Raw genomic sequence first — 20,824 nt, 5'->3', positions numbered from 1 at the left:
AAGGGGCAGGAACCAGGGCTCCCAAGGTTCGATATACCTCAGCTCTGAGGGCTGGGAGAGGATGAGGAAGGGCTCGGGAATTGTGGCTTGGATTTATTGAGGATTGTAGCTCTCAGCAGAGGCCTAGTGGGGGCTGGGGAAGGGGGGAGCCAAGAGTTCTTGCTAGCTCAGCTGCTGACACTGGGGAAATGTTATAGCAACCAGTGGATTCTCATTAAGTTTGGACAGGGCAATGTGTGAAAGAAAGATGATTCCTTTTTCCACCCTAACCGGTTACCACCTGTTTATCGCCTGCTCCTCTGCCGTGAGCTCCCATCAATCCTGACCCAGAGCCCCAGCCTTTAATCTGGATTTCCAAACCAAGCCTCAGTTTGTCCCAGCTCTGCAGGAACTGGTTTCCCTTCATTGGCTTGAAATGTGCAGAAAATACCACTGCAGAGGAATGCTGGTTCATTGGGGAGGGGAGCATACTCCAGAGCGTCTCTGAACAAGCGTGCTCCTTCTGCCCTATAGCCCTACAGCCTTATTACTGGCTGTCCTATTACCTCACTGAACCGCAGCCTCCCCTTTGGGGTGCAGAAGATCGGAAGTCACCTCAATGGCTTCCTCAGCTCATCCATCATCCAGACTCTCTCAGCCTCAAGCAGAGCAGCAGTTCCAATTGGTAGGATAATAAATAGCCCCCTCCCACCCGTCCAGCGATCTGGGAAATTGCTCATTCATTCATTTATTCATTCATTCCCTGATCGGAAGCAGGCCAGAAAACATTCACAGAGGCCAGCTGGTACCCCGCAAATTCCTTATCTTGTTGCTTCCCTCCCTGCGACGACGAATTCTATGCCATAACCTAGCCTGGTCCTTGCATCTGTTTGGAACAGCAGAGCGCATGCGAAAAGTATCTCTGAGCATGTGCAAAGTGCCTGGAAAAGCAGGGGTTGCATCTAGATGTGGGGGGTGGCAGCAAGGCTGGAGGAGGCTGCGGCTTGCACCTAGTGGGATGGGTGGCAGGATCTGCCCCTGTGTGGCATGTCTGGTATGGCAGTTGATGGACAGGGAAGTGGGATCTAGCTGCCAGCAAGAGCTCAGGCCAGGCACTACCATCTGCTGCATTATAACTTTATAGCACTTTTGGTAAAGCAGCGGCACCCCACTTTATTTTTTCATATGGGATGGGCACTGAGAGAAATTGCCTTTTACTCCTTTGTATGGAAACTCTGAGAAAGAGGTCAGAACCCATGACACAACACTCGCAGACCCAGGAACCCTAGATGGGCAAGCACTATGTCTCAGCTGCCAGCACCTGCCTATCTGTTCAGATCCCATTCCTCTCTGATTTGTAGACAGGACCCTGCTCCCCTCCAAATGTGGTGGGCTTCGCTCCCACCACCCCCAGTTGGCACGTCCTGTGGTCAGGGATAGTTCAGCATCACCTGGAGATTTCCCCAGTTCTGCCTTACGGATTCCTTTTTCTCACAGTCAAGATCCACCTCTAGTCTTTCCTTCAAGCAGCACTGGGATGCTCCCAAGGCAGTAGGGCATAGTGGTTAGAGTGTCGCCATCAAGCTGACTCTGGGCCAGGGGCACTTCCCTCAGCAAAAACCTACCTCACAGGGTTGTTGTAAAGATGAAATGGGGGGGCGGGTAAACCCCGTGCTCCCCTCTCTTGGAGTTTCTCAAAGGACGGGTGAGAAGTGAAACACATTGCCAGGCCTCCTGCAGTCTCAGTGCACTGTTATAATCTCTCCCAGATGGAAGCTGATGGCTTTTAAATCTCACCAACTTTGATTCAACACTGAACCCCTGACACCTCCCAATAACAATAAAACATCCTCGTTCAGTTGGGAATCCACTTGCGGGCCATGCAGAAATAGACGGCGCCAGTGATGGATGCTTCATTAATATATGGGGTACAAGAAAGGCCTTTGTTAATCATCCTGGGTTGCAGAGCCTCCAAAAACACTGTCTGCAAAACTAGCACACAAAACATTCCAAATAATTTCCCCCACAGAAACACACATTGCATTCATCCCTTGTTGCTTCCTCCTGTCCTTCTGCTGCCCCTTCAGGCTCTCTAAACTCTTTGGGGCAGGGACTTGTCTTTTACTGAAGGTACACTGATGGCACGATATTAATAGTCCTCATACTATCTTATGGTAGCCTCGGGGAGGAAGGTAATGCAGCCCCAACAGAGCCCTGAAATAAACTGGAAAGTGAAACATTATGTAGAAATCTGATGAGACACCAGATTTTCTACTCTTGTTCTGATGTCATGGAAGATATCCAGCAGAGTCCAGACAAAAAGTGAGGCAGTCAGTTGGTCCAGGAAAGCAAATCCCTGGAGGCGGCCAACATTCTGAAATGCCAGAATTCCAATACTGTACCAGTTTCTGAGGATCAGACATGCACCACACACACAACTACAAACACCCAAATCAGTATTTGATTGTTCCGCAGGAAGGGAACCATGCTAAAATGAATATATCCAAATTCAGGATTCCAGCCTGAAATCTGAACAGGGAATACCCGTGCTACAAAACAGCACAAAATGCTTGTAGTCCAAGCATGCCAGAAAACCATAGGGGAAAGGGAGGGTATGAGCATTGCACTGAAGGAAATGATAAAGTTCTCACCCATAGTAGACACAAAAGTGCTTCTCTTTCCTTGGAAAACGTTCCCTAGTCCCTGCGTTCCCAGCCCTTTCCCGCAATCTGACTCTTCTTCCCACCCATATTTCTCTTCGCTGCTCCTACTTCCTTGGCACCAGCAGACCACCCCACCCCTTGCTGGTTCCCTTCTGGGCTCCTTGCAAGACAGTGCCACACAGCTAACTGGACCATTCAGGTGTGAGGGAGAGGCCATGTTCTTTTCCCCACTTGGGGACTGTCAGAAATCTGGACCGGTTTTCTGGTGTTTTGGTGGCTGAGAGAAAGCTAGGCAGACCCAGTTCACAGAATGCTTGACTTTAATGTCAAAACATTAAAGGAAAGAGAGATGGCCGACTCCCAGCTGAACAGAACCCTGCTTTCCCAGCATAGCTCTGTGTATGGTCTCCAGGCTTATCCACCTCCTAAGCACTTGAAACTTATTTCCAACTTGGAACAAGGGAGATGCCGTCTATGCTGGTGCCACCAGAGCAGGACTGGTTTACCACATGTCAAGGTAAGGTAAGTAATGCACATCACCATCTCAAGAGGGGCTTTTCCATAAGGCCAAGAGTCTAAAGTGACTTTAGTGCACCAATGGACTCAGTTGTCTCATTGAGCTAACATACCTCTAAGGGAAAGCCCTCAAATCCCATTGTCTGGGACCAGTCTGGGTCAGAGTGCTTTTGGACAAAGCAAGGGTGCTAGTGGGTAGCACAGCCATCAAGAGGTCTGCGTGGGGATTATGGAAATGAGGTTCTTCCAGGGGAAGAACGTAGCGTTGGTGGGGGACTGAGGCCAAACCTTTGGGGATTATGTCAAGGATGTGCACAACTCACCCAAGTGTGGTCATGGTGACAATGGTGTACCAGAAGGCAGCTGGGATGCTGGTGAAGTTGGTGGATGCAGTGCCCTTCTCAGCATAGAACATAACAGTGGCAAAGATTATGATGGCCATGGTGAGTGAAAAGAGCAGGAAGCCCAGCTCAGAGGCACAGCTCTTGAGGGTGTATCCCAGGATCCTCAGCCCTTGCGAGTGGCGTGAGAACTTGAAGATACGGAAGACGCGGAACACCCTCAGCGTCACGAAGGCCCCGCTGACATTCTCATTTTCTGGCATCACCAGCCCAATGTAATAGGGCATGATGGCAACCACGTCAATGATGCTCATCACGCTCTTCATGAACTTGAATCGGCTTGGGGCGGCAAAGAGGCGCATGAGATACTCAAAGGTGAAGATGAGGACGCAAGCTGTGTCCATGCAGAAGAAAGCCTTGGGGAACCGGTCTCCACAGGGCAAGTTCTTCTTCCTCCCAGGAGAGGGCCGGCATGGGATGGTCTCCACCACATTGGCAATGACTGACACGGCAATGAAGAACCCAGTCACATAATAGAAGACCAAAGCCATGGTGCTGGTGTGAGGGTTCTCGAATGCTCTCCAGAGCCGCTGACGGAAGGTGCTGTCCGGTGGCAGGCCAGTGTCATTGGTCATCTCTGCTTCTTCATCCTCAGCGAGGCGCTCGGCATTCTCCTTCTTGCGGTCGCGATATTCCTCCAGGCAGCAGTCGCCGATGAGCTCTGGGATGATGCCATAGAATGACAACTCTTCATCGAAGGCCTGTATGCACTCCTGCCGGGGGTAATGGAGTCTGCCAGTGCGGTAGAAGTTGAGGATATGGCGGAACATCTCTGGGTCGCGGTCAAAGAAGTACTCCTTGCTGTCTTCATCAAAGAAGAATTCCTTCTCTGAGCTGCCCAGCAGTGTATCCGGATAACGGTCCAAGGTGTTCTTCCAAGTCTGGAAGCGTTTCCCGCTGACGTTGACTACCAAGATCTCATCGCTGCGGCGTTTCTTGTCAGCAGGAGGCTTGGGCATGGGCTTCTTGGCCAGTGGGAGCCAGCCCACAGCTGCTGCCCGGGCAAAGGGCAGCCATGTTGCCACCCCTGCAGCCATGTTGTACACAGTTAGTAGATAACAGAACCTTTGCTAAAATGTCTCACCATCCAAACTCAACTGTGCTCTAAGTATCGTCCCAGGAAAAGCTTTTGATAAAGAGGTTTTCTCTGAAAGCCTTCTTGAAAACGTTTTTTTGCTCAATTATCGCCAAGAATCAATGGAGCAGAGGGCCCCAACAGAGGCATAGTCATCCAGTCTAGTTCTTGTCTCAGACATCAAAATCCAGGTCTACCCAAGAACGAAGGATGTTATTCTCCACAGCACAGTGATAGCCAAGGTCTTTTCAATGGATGTTAGCAAGCCCCATGGACCTAGACGCCTCCCACTCAAACAGCATCCAGGGTTTTTTCCAGGCAAGATGCCTCCTTACTGTTAGTGCTGATAACTTTAGGAGTTGTGGGCAGAGGTCAAAGGAAGGCAATGCATGTAAGTGTGATCCACGGTCCACAGTCTCTCTGATGTTCAGTCCATGTGGCTCTGTGCATTGTGAACAACAGCGGAAACTCCCCTCTGAAAATCTGCAATGTACGAGTGCTGTATTCCTCTGCTGCTGCTGCTGCTGCTGCTGCTGCTGCTGCTGCTGCTGCTCCACTAATTCTTTCTTCCTGGCAGGAGAGAAAATGTATAGGAAGAGAGAAAGTATTCCTGGTGTGGGAGCAGAGTCAGAGAAGGGGTCTCAGTTGATATGGTCACAGGGGTAGATTACACAGTGCTGTGATAATGGAAAAAAGAGAGACAGGGAAGAGACAGAGAGGTAAAACTATGCGAGAGAATTAATAGTGTGCAAGGCTGCAATTTTTGGACTGAATGCGGCAGTTCTGAAGTTATAAACTAGCCAAGTTTCAAAAGCGGAAAACAAGAAAGATTTTATGTAAAATATCCATCACAGTAGCTGTTAGGGGATGAGCAACTTGAGACCCAGGACCCCTCCTCTGTTTGGGGGCAAGAAATGGGGATCCACAGACTGGACAGGATGATGGGATCTAGGATTCCTGTGAATGAGATCTAAGAGCAGGGTAGTTACTTGAGATCAGCTCCTTCTAAGTAATCTCCCTCTAGTTCTAAGCTGATTCGAGTTGGAGGTTGAGTGGCTGGAGCCAGGGCTAGTTTCATATTGGGAAAGGAGTTTGAAGGGACATTTAAGGAAGAGAGTATGAGAGCAGTTAATAATACTGTGTCAAGGAAGAGAGCAAAGGTTTTGTCAAGGAGTTTGGCAGAGCAGGAATTTGGCAACACAACAAGGAGTTTGGCAACGCAAGCTGCAAGGGTGCCTGGAGCGTGAGCAGGGGCTCTCCCCGCGAGCAAGCAGGCAGCCCCAGAGAAAGAGGGTGGAGAGGAAGGGGTTCAGGGTCCGAACAAACTTTCCCATTAACCCTTTGTCTCCTGAAATCCCCGACCCTCAAACCCTCTTCAATTTGGGTTGGCGAGGGCGGCAGTGAATCTACATCGCTTTGTAGACAGGAGTAAACAACGTGAAATTTAAAAAAAAGAACAACCCCCCCTTCCCCAAGATTTGGGGAGCGTGGGATGGAATTTAAGAAAGGGGCAGGCAAATCTTTAGCACAGAGCGTGGAGGGGGGAGAAATGGGGAGAAGGAGGCAATCAAGGGGTGGGGAAGGGCAAATCTGTGGCGGGAAAGGGCCACATTCGGGGGAAAGAGGTGTCCCCGTGGGGAGGTGGGTGGCGAACCCATGGGGCAAGGAGGGCAAAGGGGCACATCCGTGGGGCGACGTGCCGCGGGTCGCTGATCTCCATCCTCTTACCCCCTTGGTGCTGGCTCTGTCCCGGTAGCAGGCAGCGGCGGAGCGTCCGCAAACCCCGGTGCGGGGCCAGGGGTGTCCGGCTGTGGGGTGCCGGGCTGCCCCCCGTGCGTGGGCGAGAGGGCTCCCGTTGCCCCCGACGGCGCCGATCCTCATCGCTCCCCTTGGCTCGCCCCTCTGACTGTGCCGCGCTGCCTCCCTCCCTCCCTCCCTCCCGGCGCCGCGTGTGTGTGCGCGTGTGAGTGAGGGTGTGCGCGTGTGTGTGTGTGCGAGCTGCATTCGGCAGGGAGGGGGCACGAGCGAGCGGTTGGCAGCGGCGAGTGGCTGCATCGCAGGCGGCGGAGGCGCGCACCCCAGGCAGCGAGCGCACGGACCGACTGGGGACCAGCAGCAGACGGAGGAGGCGAAGGAGGGGACGGGAGACGCAGCCTGGGAAGGGGGCTGGGGGGCGGCGGCGGGAGGATGGCTGGGCAGGAGGAGAAGAAATGGGTGGACCGGCGGGCGGGCAGGTCGAAGTAGGCAGACAGGCTGAAGTTCAACTGGAGAAGGCAGAGAGGAAGGTGAGGAAAGGGGGCTGGGCGGGAGAGAATCCCAACGGGATGCAGGAGGATGCAGAAAGGATGGAGATGGAGAGATCTCAGCAGGACCACGAAGACATTCAAGGCTGCAGCCTGGTAGTCGCTGGGCGAGCTAAGGAACAGCTCGGAGAAACGGAATGGCCGGAGAAGCGGAGAGGACGCGAGAAACCCCCGGGCAGGAGGGTCGAGAGAGACTCGGGTGGGCGAATCGGAGCGAGAAAAAGCAGATCCACAGCCAGAGCCGGAAACGTGCAGAAAGGGGAGATGGAGACGCGGAAGACGAATGGAGAAAAGGGGGCGCGGGGAGGGCGGAGGAAAGAAGGAGAGCGCAAAAAAAGAACCGCAGAAGAACTAACTTGGGGTCTTGGAGACTCGAGGGGCGAAGGAGAGGAGGCGCGAGGCAGCGAGGGAGGGACCCAGGCGGCACCCTTCTCCCAGTGGCGTAGCGTGGGGGGTGCAGGGGGGGGCGGCCGCACCGGGCGCAACATCTGGGGGTTAGGGTTAGGGGGCGCAAATCCACGGGTTAGGGGGTGCAAATCCACCGGTTAGGGGGCGCAAATCCACGGGTTAGGGGGCGTAAATTACTTGCCTTGCCCCGGGTGCTGACAACCCACGCTACGCCACTGCCTTCTCCTCCTCCTCCTCCAGCCCTGGCTGCCTCTGCGCCCCTCGCCTCGCCAGACAACGTCCAGCTCTCCCCTCGGCGCGCCCGGGCAGCCGGGATTTCCCCGTGCGCAGCCCAGGCGACTTTGGATCGCGCTCCCGCCGCGCGTCGCCTTTAGGAGCCTCGGCAGGAATTTCAAATTTGGTGCCACTCAGGATTGGGGGGGGGAGGAGGAGGGAGGGGGTGTCATCCGCACGCCATGGGGAGAGGGTCAGCTCCTCGTAAGGAGCAGCGGCAAGCCGCCCCTTGGGCCACCCCCCACCCAGCCCCACCTGCCGGCCCCTCCTGCGTCCTTTTCTGCACGGCTTCTCGCTTTAGGAGCAGCCTCCCAGGATCGTCCCGGAGCGCCTCCTGTGGAAGCCGTGGGTACCGCTGCCCTGCGGTACAGAGCCCAGCTCCCTTCTCCTGCAGAGCGGCGGCGTCCCATCCTAATAGAAAAGGCCGCCCGTGGAACTAATAATAATAATAATAATAATAATAATAATAGTTTTATTTATACCCCGCCCTCCCCAGCCAAGACCGGGCTCAGGGTGGCTAACACCTGATATAAAACAATTGATCGAAATACAACTTAAAAAACAATATTAAAATACAACATTAAAACATTTAAAATGCAGCCTCCTTTCAGTGGAAACCAGTGGCGTAGCGTGGGTTATCAGCACCCGGGGCAAGGCAAGTAATTTGCGCCCCCTAACCCATGGATTTGCGCCCCCTAACCCGTGGATTTGCGCCCCATAACCCGTGGATTTCCCTAACCCCCAGATGTTGCGCCCGGTGCGGCCGGCCCCCCCTGCACCCCCCACGCTACCACTGGTGGAAACTCAAATCAAAAACTTTTTGGGGGATGAAAACATCAAGTCTTCACCAAGGCTGGTCCTACATGGGCCAGAAAAAAGCCAGGGAAGTCCCCAAATAGGAGTTCCATCACAGAAGGAGAAAGGAAAAAATAGAGGGGGAGGGAATCAAATTGGCTCCAAGCCAAAGGCCAGGCAGAACAACTCTGTCTTACAGGCCCTGCGGAAAGAAATCAGATCCTGCAGGGCCCTGGTCTCATGAGGCAGAGCGTTCCACCAGACCGGAGCCAGTGTTGAGAAGACCCTGGTCCTGGTTGAGGCTAATCTGACTTCCTCTAGATTCAGCCAGGGAAAGTGGTAACTCACTGGAAACCCCCCCCCCCAGTAGGTGGAGCAGAGCCAAGGAGAGGCAGAGCCCTCTATCCTACTCCCTTCCGAGTTGCCCCCGTGGCTGTATCCCCAAGAAAAAACTGCAGCAGTTGTAATGCCTGCCCCACAACTCTAGGGAGTAGGTAGCTGGCAGGTGGTGCCACCCTCTGGATCAGGCCGCCCTGGGTGCCTCCCCAGGACATTAACACTTCTTGAGGTGGGCAGTGGGGGTTCCGTGTTCCTTATCACCGCCCCAAAATCCCCTCCCTGCTCATTGAAAAATAAGATGCTAGGAAGAAAGGCTAGCCAGGGGTCAGCAAACTTTTCCAGCAGGGGGCCGGTCCACTGTCCCTCAGACCTAGTGGGGGGCCAGACTATTTTTTTTGGGGGGGGATGAACGAATTTCTTTGCCCCACAAATAACCCAGAGATGCATTTTAAATACAGTGGTACCTCAGGTTAAGAACTTAATTCGTTCTGGAGGTCCGATCTTAACCTGGAACTGTTCTTAACCTGAGGTACCACTTTAGCTATTGGGGCCTCCCATGGCCGCCATGAGATTTCTGTTCTCATCCTGAAGTAAAGTTCTTAACCTGAGGTACTATTTCTGGGTTAGCGGAGTCTGTAACCTGAAGTGTCTGTAACCCGAGGTACCACTGTAAAAGGACACATTCTACTCATGTAAAAACACACTGATTCCCGGACCGTCTGTGAGCCGGATTGAGAAGGCGATTGGGCCAGATCCGGCCCTCAGGCTTTAGGTTGCCTACCCATGGGCTAGGCAGAACTTCACCCTCTGGGACTCTAGGTTTCGTTTTTGTTTTTTACGTGCAGTGAGTTTTTATTGCCATGTGTAAGCACCCAGAACATGCAACTTACTCTCTGCCGTCTGAACTGGTACAATCGCGGGGAGAGTCTGGAAGTGTTGTCCTTTGCTTCTGCTTAGCGGCCTGAGGTCATGCCTTTTCTCAACTGGGATTATAAACAACCTGAATTAACAATAACTAATGCCGAGAGGAACGATGTTCTCTTGTTTATTTGCCCACTGGTTTGGTGGCTATTGTGGTGTGGGGGTGGTTTTTAACTTTTGCTATATTATTGGCTTTATGTTTTTAATTGATGTATGTTTCTCTGACTGAGTGCCTTCTGGCAGAAACAGCTACTCACAAAAAACAATCAATTGATAATATATTACCATTTATGTACACCAACATCAAGGTGGGGTGGGGAGTGAGACAAGTCCCTTCCCTGAGAAGGTTACAGATGAACTAATTAGTCCCCGTCCGTCCGTCCCCGACTCTAAATTACTAGCAACAATTCCCACACCAGCCTTACACCCACAGCCCAACCCTGGTAGTGGGGTTACCATATTTTTCCTGGTAAGGTGCTTGTTCCTTCGATGGGGGCAAAGCAGAAAATACATACTTTCAGAACATAATAAGAGCCCTACTGGATCAAGCCAAAGGTCCACATTAACCGACGTCCTTTTTTCCAGAGTGGCCTACCAAATGCTTCTGGTAAGCTCACAAGCAGGACATAAGTAGAAGAACACGCTCCCCATCTGTGAGTCCCACTAACTGGTTTTCAGAGGCATGCAGCAGAGGAAGAACATAGACATAATGGGTAGTTGCCGTTGACTGGCAACCCAGTCAGATGGGCGGCATGCAAATATAATAATAATAATAATAATAATAATAATAATAATAATAGCAGCCGCCATGAATTTGTCTAATCCTTTGGAAAATCAGCCATGTTGGTGCCCATTACTACTTATTGTGGGAGGGAGTTCCATAGTTTAACTATGTGCTATGTGAAGTAGTAGGGACGCGGGTGGCGCTGTGGGTTAAACCACAGAGCCTAGGACTTGCCGATCGGAAGGTCGGCAGTTCGAATCCCCGCGACGGGGTGAGCTCCCATTGCTCGGTCCCTGCTCCTGCCAACCTAGCAGTTCGAAAGCACCTCAAAGTGCAAGTAGATAAATAGGTAACGCTCCGGCGGGAAGGTAAACGGCGTTTCTGTGTGCTGCTCTGGTTCACCAGAAGTGGATTAGTCCTGCTGGCCACATGACCCGGAAGCTGTATGCTGGCTCCCTTGGCCAGTGAAGCGAGATGAGCGCCGCAACCCCAGAGTCGGTCACGACTGGACCTAATGGTCAGGGGTCCCTTTACCTTTATGTGAAGAAGTACAGTGGTACCTTGGGTTACATATGCTTCAGGTTACATACGCTTCAGGTTACAGACTCCGCTAACCCAAAATAGTACCTCGGGTTAAGAACTTTGCTTCAGGATAAGAACAGAAATTGTGAGGCAGCGGCAGCGGGCGGCCCCATTAGGTAAAGTGGTACCTCAGGTTAAGAACAGTTTCAGGTTAAGAATAGACCTTCAGAACGAATTAAGTTCTTAACCCGAGGTACCACTGTACTTCCTTTTGCCTGCCCTGAACCTTCCTACGTTTGGCTTCACTGGTTGCCTCCGTCACCCCGGTTGTGTCATTGCCAGGGAAAGCTCCCTAGTTCCTGTGGACTGAGTCATTCCACTTCATTCTTTACCTGAGAGAACCCTTTCTGGACCATGCCAGTGAGGGCGTATATATCCAAAGGCAAAGATAATGGCTCATTTGGTTTCCTTCGGCAGAGAGCTAAAATGTGAATTGGCTGGAGGAAGACAAGGAGAAGGTGGGTGCTGGACAGATCAGCAGAAATATAGGATGGAGGCAAGGACAAAGAACCACATTGCCAACCTCAGAAGCTAGGTGGAGGCCCGATTTTAAAAGCAAAGGTATTGGGAGAGGGGGTGTGAGAAGAGGGAAGGATTTTGTCAGCAGAATTTGATGCACAGATGGGTATACTTAAGAGACAGCATTCCATCAATATTTTATTTAGTTATTACACAAATCACCCCCAAACCAGAGTTCTTTGAGCAGCAAACAAGCTAAACAACTTGAAAATAAGTCAGATAAATCACCAAATATAGTAACAACATATGAATCATATGTCAAAAGCATGCTAAATATTATTTTAAGTTTTTTTAGAGGTTAGTTCAGAATTGCGGTAGGATTTGAACGGGGAACTTCAATCATTGTAAGTCATTTCCAGAAGAGTAGCTGTATTAGTCTTTTGTAGGAAAAACAACCAACAGTCTTGTGGCACCTTTAAGACTAACAAATTGATTACAGCAAAATCTTGGGTGAACTACAGTCCACTGTGTCCATGTTCTGCCTCCACAGTTGAAGGCAGGAAGTCTCTGAATACCAGTTAGTGGGAATCACAATTCAAGAGAGGGCACTGGCTTGTAGCCTTCCTGCAGGTGTCTTGTTGGCCACTGTGAGAAGAGTCAGATGGGTCACTAGCCTGAATCAGTAAGTGTTGGTCACTTCACCCCCTAAAAGGGTATTTTAGAGCTGGGGGAAGTTCACAAAAATTGACAAAAATGCGAGGGCAACCAAAATGATCAAGGGGGCAGAGCAACCCACCTATGAGCAAAGGTCACAACATTTGAGGGGAGGGTTAGTTTAGCGAAAAGGCGAATTCGAGGGGGTATGAAAGAGACCTATAAAATTATACAAAGTGTGGAGAAACTGCATAGTGAAAAGCTTTCCTCCATCTCTCATGATATTATCAGAATTTGGGGGTGTCCAGTGAAGCTGAATGTTGGAAGATTCAGGACAGAGACAAAAAGTACTTATTTCCACAGCACATAGTTAAACTAAGGAACTTGCTACCACAATATATAGTGGATTTAGGCAAATTCATGAAGGATAAGGTTTTCAGCAGCTGGCAGCCATGATGCTTGTGTTCCATCTGGGCTGCTGGAGGCAGTATGTCTCTGGGTACCGCTTGGTGGGAACTGCTGTTGCTGTGCTCAGGGTCTGCTTGTTGACTTCCTATGAGCATCAGTTTGAAAACAGAGGCTGGGCTAGCTGGGGTCTGGGCTGGATCCAACAGGGCTCTTCTTATGTTCATCAGATGCATGGAATGTTATCCTGAGTCAAAGGCAAAACATTTTGCTGCCCGAGGTGAAAGATGTGGAATGTAATCCATTGGGAGCAGTCAAGTACAACATTACCTGTTTTGCTAGAGCAGTCATGCAGGGGATGTTGGTCCAGCCAGTAAAAACTTCCTGTTCCTCCTGGCCTGGAGCATCCTTCCTTGCATGGGACTAGTGGGTGGGCGTGACCTTTCCAGACCTGGGAAAAGGCCAAGGAAGGCTGCCAGTCTCTCTCTTTTCCATCTTCTTTTCGTCCTGTGAACTTCCTGGAATGAACTGCTAGCTGTCAGCCCTTATGGGATAAACCTGTTAGTATATATAAGTTTGGGACACGGGTGGCGCTGTGGGTTAAACCACAGAGCCTAGGACTTGATGATCAGAAGGTCGGTGGTTCAAATCCCCGCGATGGGGGAAGCTCCCATTGCTCGGTCCCTGCTCCTGCCAACCTAGCAGTTTGAAAGTACGTCAAAGTGCAAGTAGATAAATAGGTACCGCTCCGGCGGGAAGGTAAATGGCGTTTCCGTGCGCTGCTCTGGTTCGCCAGAAGTGGCTTAGTCATGCTGGCCACATGACCCGGAAGCTGTACGCCGGCTCCCTCGGCCAATAAAGCGAGATGAGTGCCGCAACCCCAGAGTTGGTCACGACAGGACCTAATGGTCAGGGGTCCCTTTACCTTTATATATAAATTTGTAACTTTAAGCCTAAAGCCGGCCTTCAGGGATCACACTGCGCTCTGCCTGATCATGAGTAAACTTTCTTTTTCTTGCATATGAATAAGACTGTGGTGTCCTTATTCTTTTAGGTGAGAATTTTACCAGAAAAATATTAGAACACATTTCAATCTGGCCAAGCCAGGTTGAACTGTGTATTGTTGTAAGAAACTCACACGAGTTTGCAACTAGTTTTCTGCTGTGTAAAGGGGAATGCACTCTGCTAAGTAAAGGGACTTGCTAGCACAAGTTAGGAAGGATATTAATAAACAATATATCCTCTCCTGCCACCCTGAACATTCCCACAAAAGACAAGACAGTGCCTTCTGCTAAGGAACATACAGAAGCCAAATGGACTGGCAGTAGAATCTTGCTCCAATACAGGTGGAAGGGCAGGGCCTTCTACGGCACTTGAGGGCAGCAGGCTATCAGGGTGCAGGTTCAGGCCACAGGGCACCCACAGCTCTGGCCACTCCCTGCACCTCAACATCTGTCGCCTGAGGCAGCTCCCTCACTCTGCCTCAGTATAGGGCCGGCCTATACCTATACAGTCGTACCTTGGAAGTCAAACAGAGTTAGTGGCGTAGCGTGGGGGGTGCAGGGGGGGCCAGCCGCACCGGGCACAACATCTGGGGGTTAGGGTTAGGGGGCGCAAATCCACGGGTTAGGGGGCACAAATTACTTGCCTTGCCCCGGGTGCTGACAACCCACGCTACGCCACTGAACAGAGTCCATTCTGAAAGTCTGTTCGACTTCCAAAACATTCAAAAACCAAAGCGCGGCTTCTGATTGGAGCTTCCTGCAGCCAATTGGAAGCCGCATGCCCCGCCGGACGTTTGGCTTCCAAAAATAGTTCGCAAACTGGAACACTCGCTTCTGGGTTTGCTGTGTTCGGGAGCCAAAACATTTGAGAACTAAGCTGTTAGAAAACCAAGATATAACTATATGTCATAGGCGTGTGTGTATATGTGGACAAGTGAGATAAGAGAGAAATGAAATGAAGAAAAGTACAGGCAATAACTTGCCTCAGCTGGGCCTAGAAGTTCTGGCTGCACCTACTGCTGGGCTCCTAAGATCTCCAAGGCCCCACCAGTCAGCACTGCATTTGGCCCATGCGAGATATGGCCATAACTATGGCACACATGCCACAATATAATAGGTGGCACATAAGTAATCCATTGGTGATTTTTGCAAACAGAAGCTAAATGAAAAAAGAAGACCCCTGTGCATGTGCAGCAGAAGAAAGGTACGATAAAGATTCAAGCTCACCTTTCCTATGATTCATGTGAGAAAGTCTTGGTTTTTCCCAAAAGGCCGGAGGCTAAATGGCCAACAGAATGTACTAAACTCTGGGAGGTTGGTCGCTTATATATAGTGTATTTTAAGGGAGCATTCCAAAATACAGTATGCCCCAGATCCCCACTACTCAGAGGGCCAGTTTATTATACCACTGGCAGCATTAAGTAGTAAAATTTTTCTTGGACTGCTGCACCACTTTGTGCTGCGGCCGGGCTTGGCATGGCCGGTGGGGGAACCTCTTTGCACAGAGAGCCCTTTTCCCACGAGCTGCAAGTTTTTCTTGGAGCAGACAGGGGACTTCTTCCATCTTCTGTGAGGACATGCGGTCCCTCTCCCCGCCACTACCTCGCTTGACCAGGGCCAGATTTAGATTTGATGAGTCCCTAAGCTACTGCAGGTAATGGGGCCCTTTATATGTCCAGCTGTCCTTTGTCAACAAATTGTTGCTGTTTTTGTGTTGAATATATGCTATACAGTCATACCTCATGTTACGTTTGCTTCATGTTACGTTCTTTCAGGTTACATCCCGTGGTGACCCGCAAGTACCGGAAAGGGTTATTTCTGGGTTTCGCTGCTCACGCATGCGCAGAAGCGCAAAATGACGTCATGCACATGTGCAGAAGCGGCGAATCGCAACCCGCATGTGCACAGACGCGCTGCAGCGGGTTGTGCTCTTTTCACGTTGCGAACGGGTCTCCAGAACGGATCCTGTTTGCAACCAGAGGTACCACTGTACAGTGGTACCTCGGGTTACATACGCTTCAGGTTACAGACTCCACTAACCCAGAAATAGTGCTTCAGGTTAAGAACTTTGCTTCAGGATAAGAACAGAAATCATGCTCTGGCAGCGCTGCAGCAGCAGGAGGCCCCATTAGCTAAAGTGGTGCTTCAGGTTAAGAACAGTTTCAGGTTAAGAACGGACATCTGGAACGAATTAAGTACTTAACCCGAGGTACCACTGTATTGTAATTTATGGACCTAATAGGTATCTAAAGCCATTTGCACATAACAAAATATGTATTTTATCAAAGTAATTGTTGAACTGAAAGACAATTAAGAAGTATATTAATAGTGAAATACAATTAAGAAGTAGTATATTGGGAGGGGGCAAGAGAGTGGGGCCCTAAGCTACAGCTTGTTTAGCTTATAAGTAAATCCCGCACTGCGCGTGACGCAGCTTAAAGTGCTATGTGTAAGCCAGAAAAAGCTTTCTTCTTGGTCCGCCCAAGGAACGGGGTGATGCCCAAAGTCCACCTGGCCACCTTCTTCTGACCCTGCAGATCCTCCAGCCCCTGTGTACCAGCCATAGGCCTGGGGCCTGGGTACTTTTGCAGACCCCCTCCTCCCGCTCCCCCCAGAGGAGGGGGCGATGGGGGTGGCACAGGGCGGGCACCCGTGGGTGCGAGTGAGTGCGTGTGCTGCTGTCCGAGCAGCCTCTCCGGGCGCCGCCTTCCGCCTTCCCCTGGCCAGGCTAGCCAGCCATGGGGCCGGAGCCGACGCCGCGTCTTCACCCCACAGCTTTCCCTCCTGGAAACGGGGCGCCGAGGGAGGAGTCCGGCTCCTTCTATGCGGCCTGGGGGGACCCCTCAGAGACCCGCTTGGCGCAAGATGGGGTCCCTTCCCACTTGGCCGGCGGGATCTGTTAAGGGCGCAGCGCTTCGGTAAGGCTAAGTCCCATTGCGCTTTACAATGAAATGCTGTATTGCTAGCATACACGTGAGCTTTTATTATTCATATCCGGGCTGCCATGCTTCCGGAATTTTCCGGACGCACATCGGATTCGGGGAAATCACCGTATGTCCGGGGAAGTCCGGATGCTTGGCATCCCATGTCAGAAGTGTAGATTTGGGCGGATTTCCTTTTTTATATATATATATATAAATATTTGTTAAACTTTCTCAAAAGAAATATATTGTAAAACAAAAAGAAAAAACAACAAAAATACATAATACATAAAATACAAAGAAAAACAAAAAGAAAATAAAAACACATAAAATTTCCATTTACTTATTTTGGTAAGTCTTATTTGGGCACGTCCACCAAAGGTGAAAGAATGTACCCTCAGTTTCTTTACATTTCCAACATTTATTATCGGGCAAATGATAGATTTTTGCTAGCTTGACTGGGGTCATGTACCACCTGTAAATCATTTTCATAATATCCTCTCTTAAGGCATTACATGCCGTAAATTTCATACCTGTGGTCCACAACTGTTCCCAGTCAGCAAACATAATGTTATGTCCAACATCTTGTGCCCATTTAATCATAGCAGACTCCACCGTTTCATCCTGAGTATTCCATTTCAGCAGCAAGTTATACATCTTTGACAAAATCTTAGTTTTGGGTTCTAACAGTTCTGTCTCTAATTTTGATTTTTCCACCTGGAAGCCAATTTTCTTGTCCAAATTATATGTCTCCATTATCTGATGATAATGAAGCCAATCTCGCACTTTGTTTTTTAGTTTCTCAAAACTCTGCAGTTTCAGTCTATCTCCTTCTTGTTCCAAGATTTCCCAATATTTCGGCCATTTGGCCTCCATATTGAGCTTTTTCTGAGCTTTTGCTTCCATTGGTGACAACCACCTTGGGGTTTTATTTTCCAATAAATCCTTATATCTTATCCAAACATTAAACAATGCTTTCCTGACAATATGGTTTTTAAATGCTTTATGTGCTTTAACCTTGTCGTACCACCAATATGCATGCCACCCAAAAACATTGTTAAAACCTTCTAAATCCAAAATGTCTGTGTTCTCAAGAAGCAGCCAGTCTTTCAACCAGCAGAATGCTGCTGATTCATAGTAAAGTTTAAAGTCTGGCAGGGCAAAACCACCCCGATTTGGGCGGATTTCCTTAAAAATAGCTCAACAACTTTGGCAAAATAGAAGGAAAAAAACTCAACAGCGTTTGTCTCCAGATTATCACTTTCTCATATGTGTGTGTGTGTGTGTGTGAATGAAATGCTCAATTTCAAGATTGCTTTTTAAAATATGTATGATATGCATTTAGTAGTAGTAGTAGTATACAGTGAACGCTTGGGTTGCGAACGTGATCCGTGCGGGAGGCCTGTTCGCAACCCTCAGTGTTCGCAACCCGCTGCGTTGTGCCTGCAGACACACGGGTTGCGATTCGGCGCTTCTGCGCATGCGCAAGCACCAAAACCTGGAAGTAACCTGTTCCGGTGCTTCCGGGTTCAGCACGGTGCACAGCCCGAAAACACACAACCCAAAGCATCTGTAACCCAAGGTATGACTGTATTGTACTTATACCCTGCCTTCTTCCCTGACAGGGACTCATGGCAGCTTATAAATAAGAATAAGAACAGCTAAAAACAATTAAACATTGATAGAATTAAAAGTGTGTGTGTGTATGTGTATCTATATAGATATATAGATATAGATATATAGATATAATTACAAATAATTTACAATAAAAATAGCACTGCACCAGCTCTTTCATTAAAAGCTGTCAGTTCCCAAAAGTCTTCAGCTGCTGGCAGAAGGACAGCAAGGAGGGAGCCAGTCCACCTTCTTGAGTTAGGGAGTTCCAAAGTGTGTCTGTGTCCACCTCTCTGCCCCGCCCTGCAAATGGTACGGCCAATACCTGGAATTTGTGTGTCAGGCTTGATTCTCACGTTGGGCCTTGTTTCAGTTCCCATGCACTGGTGGTCGAGGACATGCTCTGCAGTTGCAGAAGGTGCAAGGTTCGATTCCTGCTTTATCTCCAGCTGAAAGGATTGGGTAGCTAGTGATTGGAAAGACTTCCCAAGTGAGACTTTAGAGAGCTGCTGCCAGTCAGAGTGGACAACACTAAACTAGATGGACAAACCAGTGATCTGACTCAGTAGCAAGCAGCTTCCTCTATGCTGTGTCATGCAGGTAAAGTGTAGCAGTCCCAACCTGATGCCCTCCATCAGCTGCAGCTTGTGTCCTCGCTGGGGCTGATGGGATCTGTGGTCTGAAGTAACTGGAGAGCTGTAGGTTAGAGAAGACTGATGTATGCCTGGCTCTTGTTGCCTTTAGATAGCTGCATGACAAGCAGAATTCAGCAGGTAAAGCTGCTCACTAAGGAAAACATTTCCTGTTGGTTTCTGCCTGTTATGCTGCAGCAAAGTTGCCTTCTCAGCAAAGCCTGAGAACATGCCTCCTTGTAACACAGGCAGAAGGCCAGGGCTGCTTCGTTGAACCAACCTTCCTTGTAAAGTTTGCCTTCTTTTGATCAGCCCACAATTCTCCCCCAAGAAACCTCAAATCATCGGGAGCACTGCCACTTTATGCTTTTCAAGACTCTTAGTAGCTACATGGCAGGCGTAAATTCAGCAGGTGAGGCTTCTCCTGGCATGGAGATCAAGGCTTCAGGGGGACAGGCCTCGGCTGCATGATTTCATTTCTGCATTTTAGGCCGAGCTGGTAAAAAAAATCTTCCACTTTGTCCCTTCTGGTAATTATGGCTTGTTGTTGCCCTTTCACTTAACCTGGAAGGCTGGTTCACTCGAATTCTGTCTACTAAACAAAGACATGGCTGTCTAAATTTCAACATCTACCTACAAACCATGAGATTTCCCCTGCACCCAACCCCAGTCAATCTCAAATCCTGCAGCACTGCCATCTTTTGCATCAGATAAATGCTAGAGGGGCTGCCTTTCTTTCTCAGAAGCTGCTGTGCAATTTGACACATGTGAATTGAGCTGGTGAAATTTTCCTGGCTCAGACGTTAACTGATAGTGGAGAAAGTTTCCCGTGCCTAATTTTTACATGATGGGTTAATGTTAAAGGCACAGATGGCAACTCCCAACCCTCCCCAAAAATGCATAACTGCTGAATCATTCTTGTGCAACTTTAACATCACAGTGTAGCACTGGATGATCTAGGCAGGTGTGATAAAAAGCTGTTATTGATGCTTCAAGACTACAAAATCCATCATGCAGCAGGACCATGAGCATCGTAACACAAGCCTAACAATGCAATGGATGGTGCTAATTGAACAATTGAAAAAGCAGGAAACGAATGGAGATGCATATTGAATTTTGATTTGGTCAATTGATTTGCCATTAAAAAATCATTACCTGAGACGGGGAAACAGAACTGGCAATATTATCCTCTTCCCCCACCCCCGCTGTAAATTTTGCACAGGGTGCTGCTTTTGGTAGCTCCCCAATCCAGATCATGTCCACACCTATCTGCTCTAAAGGTTTAGGTCTTGATACAAGAGGAATGGCCAATATCCGGATTGGGACACCTACGTAGCAGTAGAGGCCCCATGCAGCATGTGTGAAATTTGCAGGAGGGAGACCCCTGGAAACCCCGTCCTCTTCAACTCAGCATTTCCTGCTGGAATCAAGTGATTCACCAGCTTCCACTTGAGCTGGGAATCTCCTGACCGGCCAATGTAATGGACAACAACACTGGGCGCTCCAATAATCCCCTCCGCTGGAGTTTTCCTTCCCCCACCTCCTCTGAATTGGACGCTCCAGCATGAATCAACCTCTGAATCAGCAATGAGGGAACAACCAGCACTTAGCAGCGATCAATACAGGCTCTGGCTAAGAGCTGTTATTACATTGGCCAAAAGCCAACCTCTCCCTCCCTGTTCTAAGGCTGGCATGCGAGCAATGGCACCCCTTCCTCCTCCCCATAAAAGCCCCCTGGCTCTCAGATGTTGGCAGAGCCAGGAAAAGTGGCTTCGCTAGGACCAGAGAAGAGATAGTTCAGAATGCAGGATAACCACTCCATTCTATATGTATGATTCTATACGTATTACTAAGTTGAGATTCCTGCATTGCAGGGGGTTGGACTAGATGATCCTCAGGGTCCCTTCCGACTCAACCATTCTGATTCTATGAAGACATGTTAAAAGACCAAACCCAACCAGGAACACTAGGCCTGGGGCTCATTCATACTGCCATTTAAGGTGGATCATAAGCTTCCTGTACCTCCATTGACCCTCGGTTGGCCCCATACTTTTCCCCCTCCCTCAATTTGGATTTTGGAGTATTTGGGAAAGTGTGGGAATGCCATTCCTTGGGGGGAGAATGTCATATGGAAAGGGGAGAAGTAATGGAGGTAG

At 49.6% G+C, this 20,824-nt stretch overlaps 1 protein-coding gene across 3 annotated transcripts in view; it reads right to left on the bottom strand.

Moving 5' to 3' along the window:
• The window catches only part of KCND1 (potassium voltage-gated channel subfamily D member 1), a 71,266-nt gene extending 63,944 nt beyond the window's left edge, over positions 1-7,322 (bottom strand). Inside the window, exons 1-3 of one of the 3 annotated variants that reach the window (XM_083719007.1) lie at positions 7,294-7,322; positions 5,192-5,311; positions 3,482-5,158 (exon numbers count right to left, since the gene is read on the bottom strand). In XM_083719007.1, the coding sequence (XP_083575133.1) occupies positions 3,482-4,596 (1,115 nt within the window). In that variant the 5' untranslated portion in view covers positions 4,597-5,158; positions 5,192-5,311; positions 7,294-7,322. Of the gene's footprint in view, positions 1-3,481; positions 5,312-6,362; positions 6,583-7,293 lie in introns of those variants that run through there. The other 2 variants (XM_083719005.1, XM_083719006.1) reach the window with 2 other exon arrangements.
• Between the last annotated feature and the right edge of the window lie 13,502 nt (positions 7,323-20,824).

The sequence above is a fragment of the Podarcis gaigeae genome, assembly GCF_964106915.1.
Source record: "Podarcis gaigeae genome assembly, chromosome: 17".
Taxonomy (NCBI): domain Eukaryota; kingdom Metazoa; phylum Chordata; class Lepidosauria; order Squamata; family Lacertidae; genus Podarcis; species Podarcis gaigeae.
Note: the sequence above shows the minus strand (reverse complement) of the source record. Positions and strands in the feature narration are given on the sequence as shown.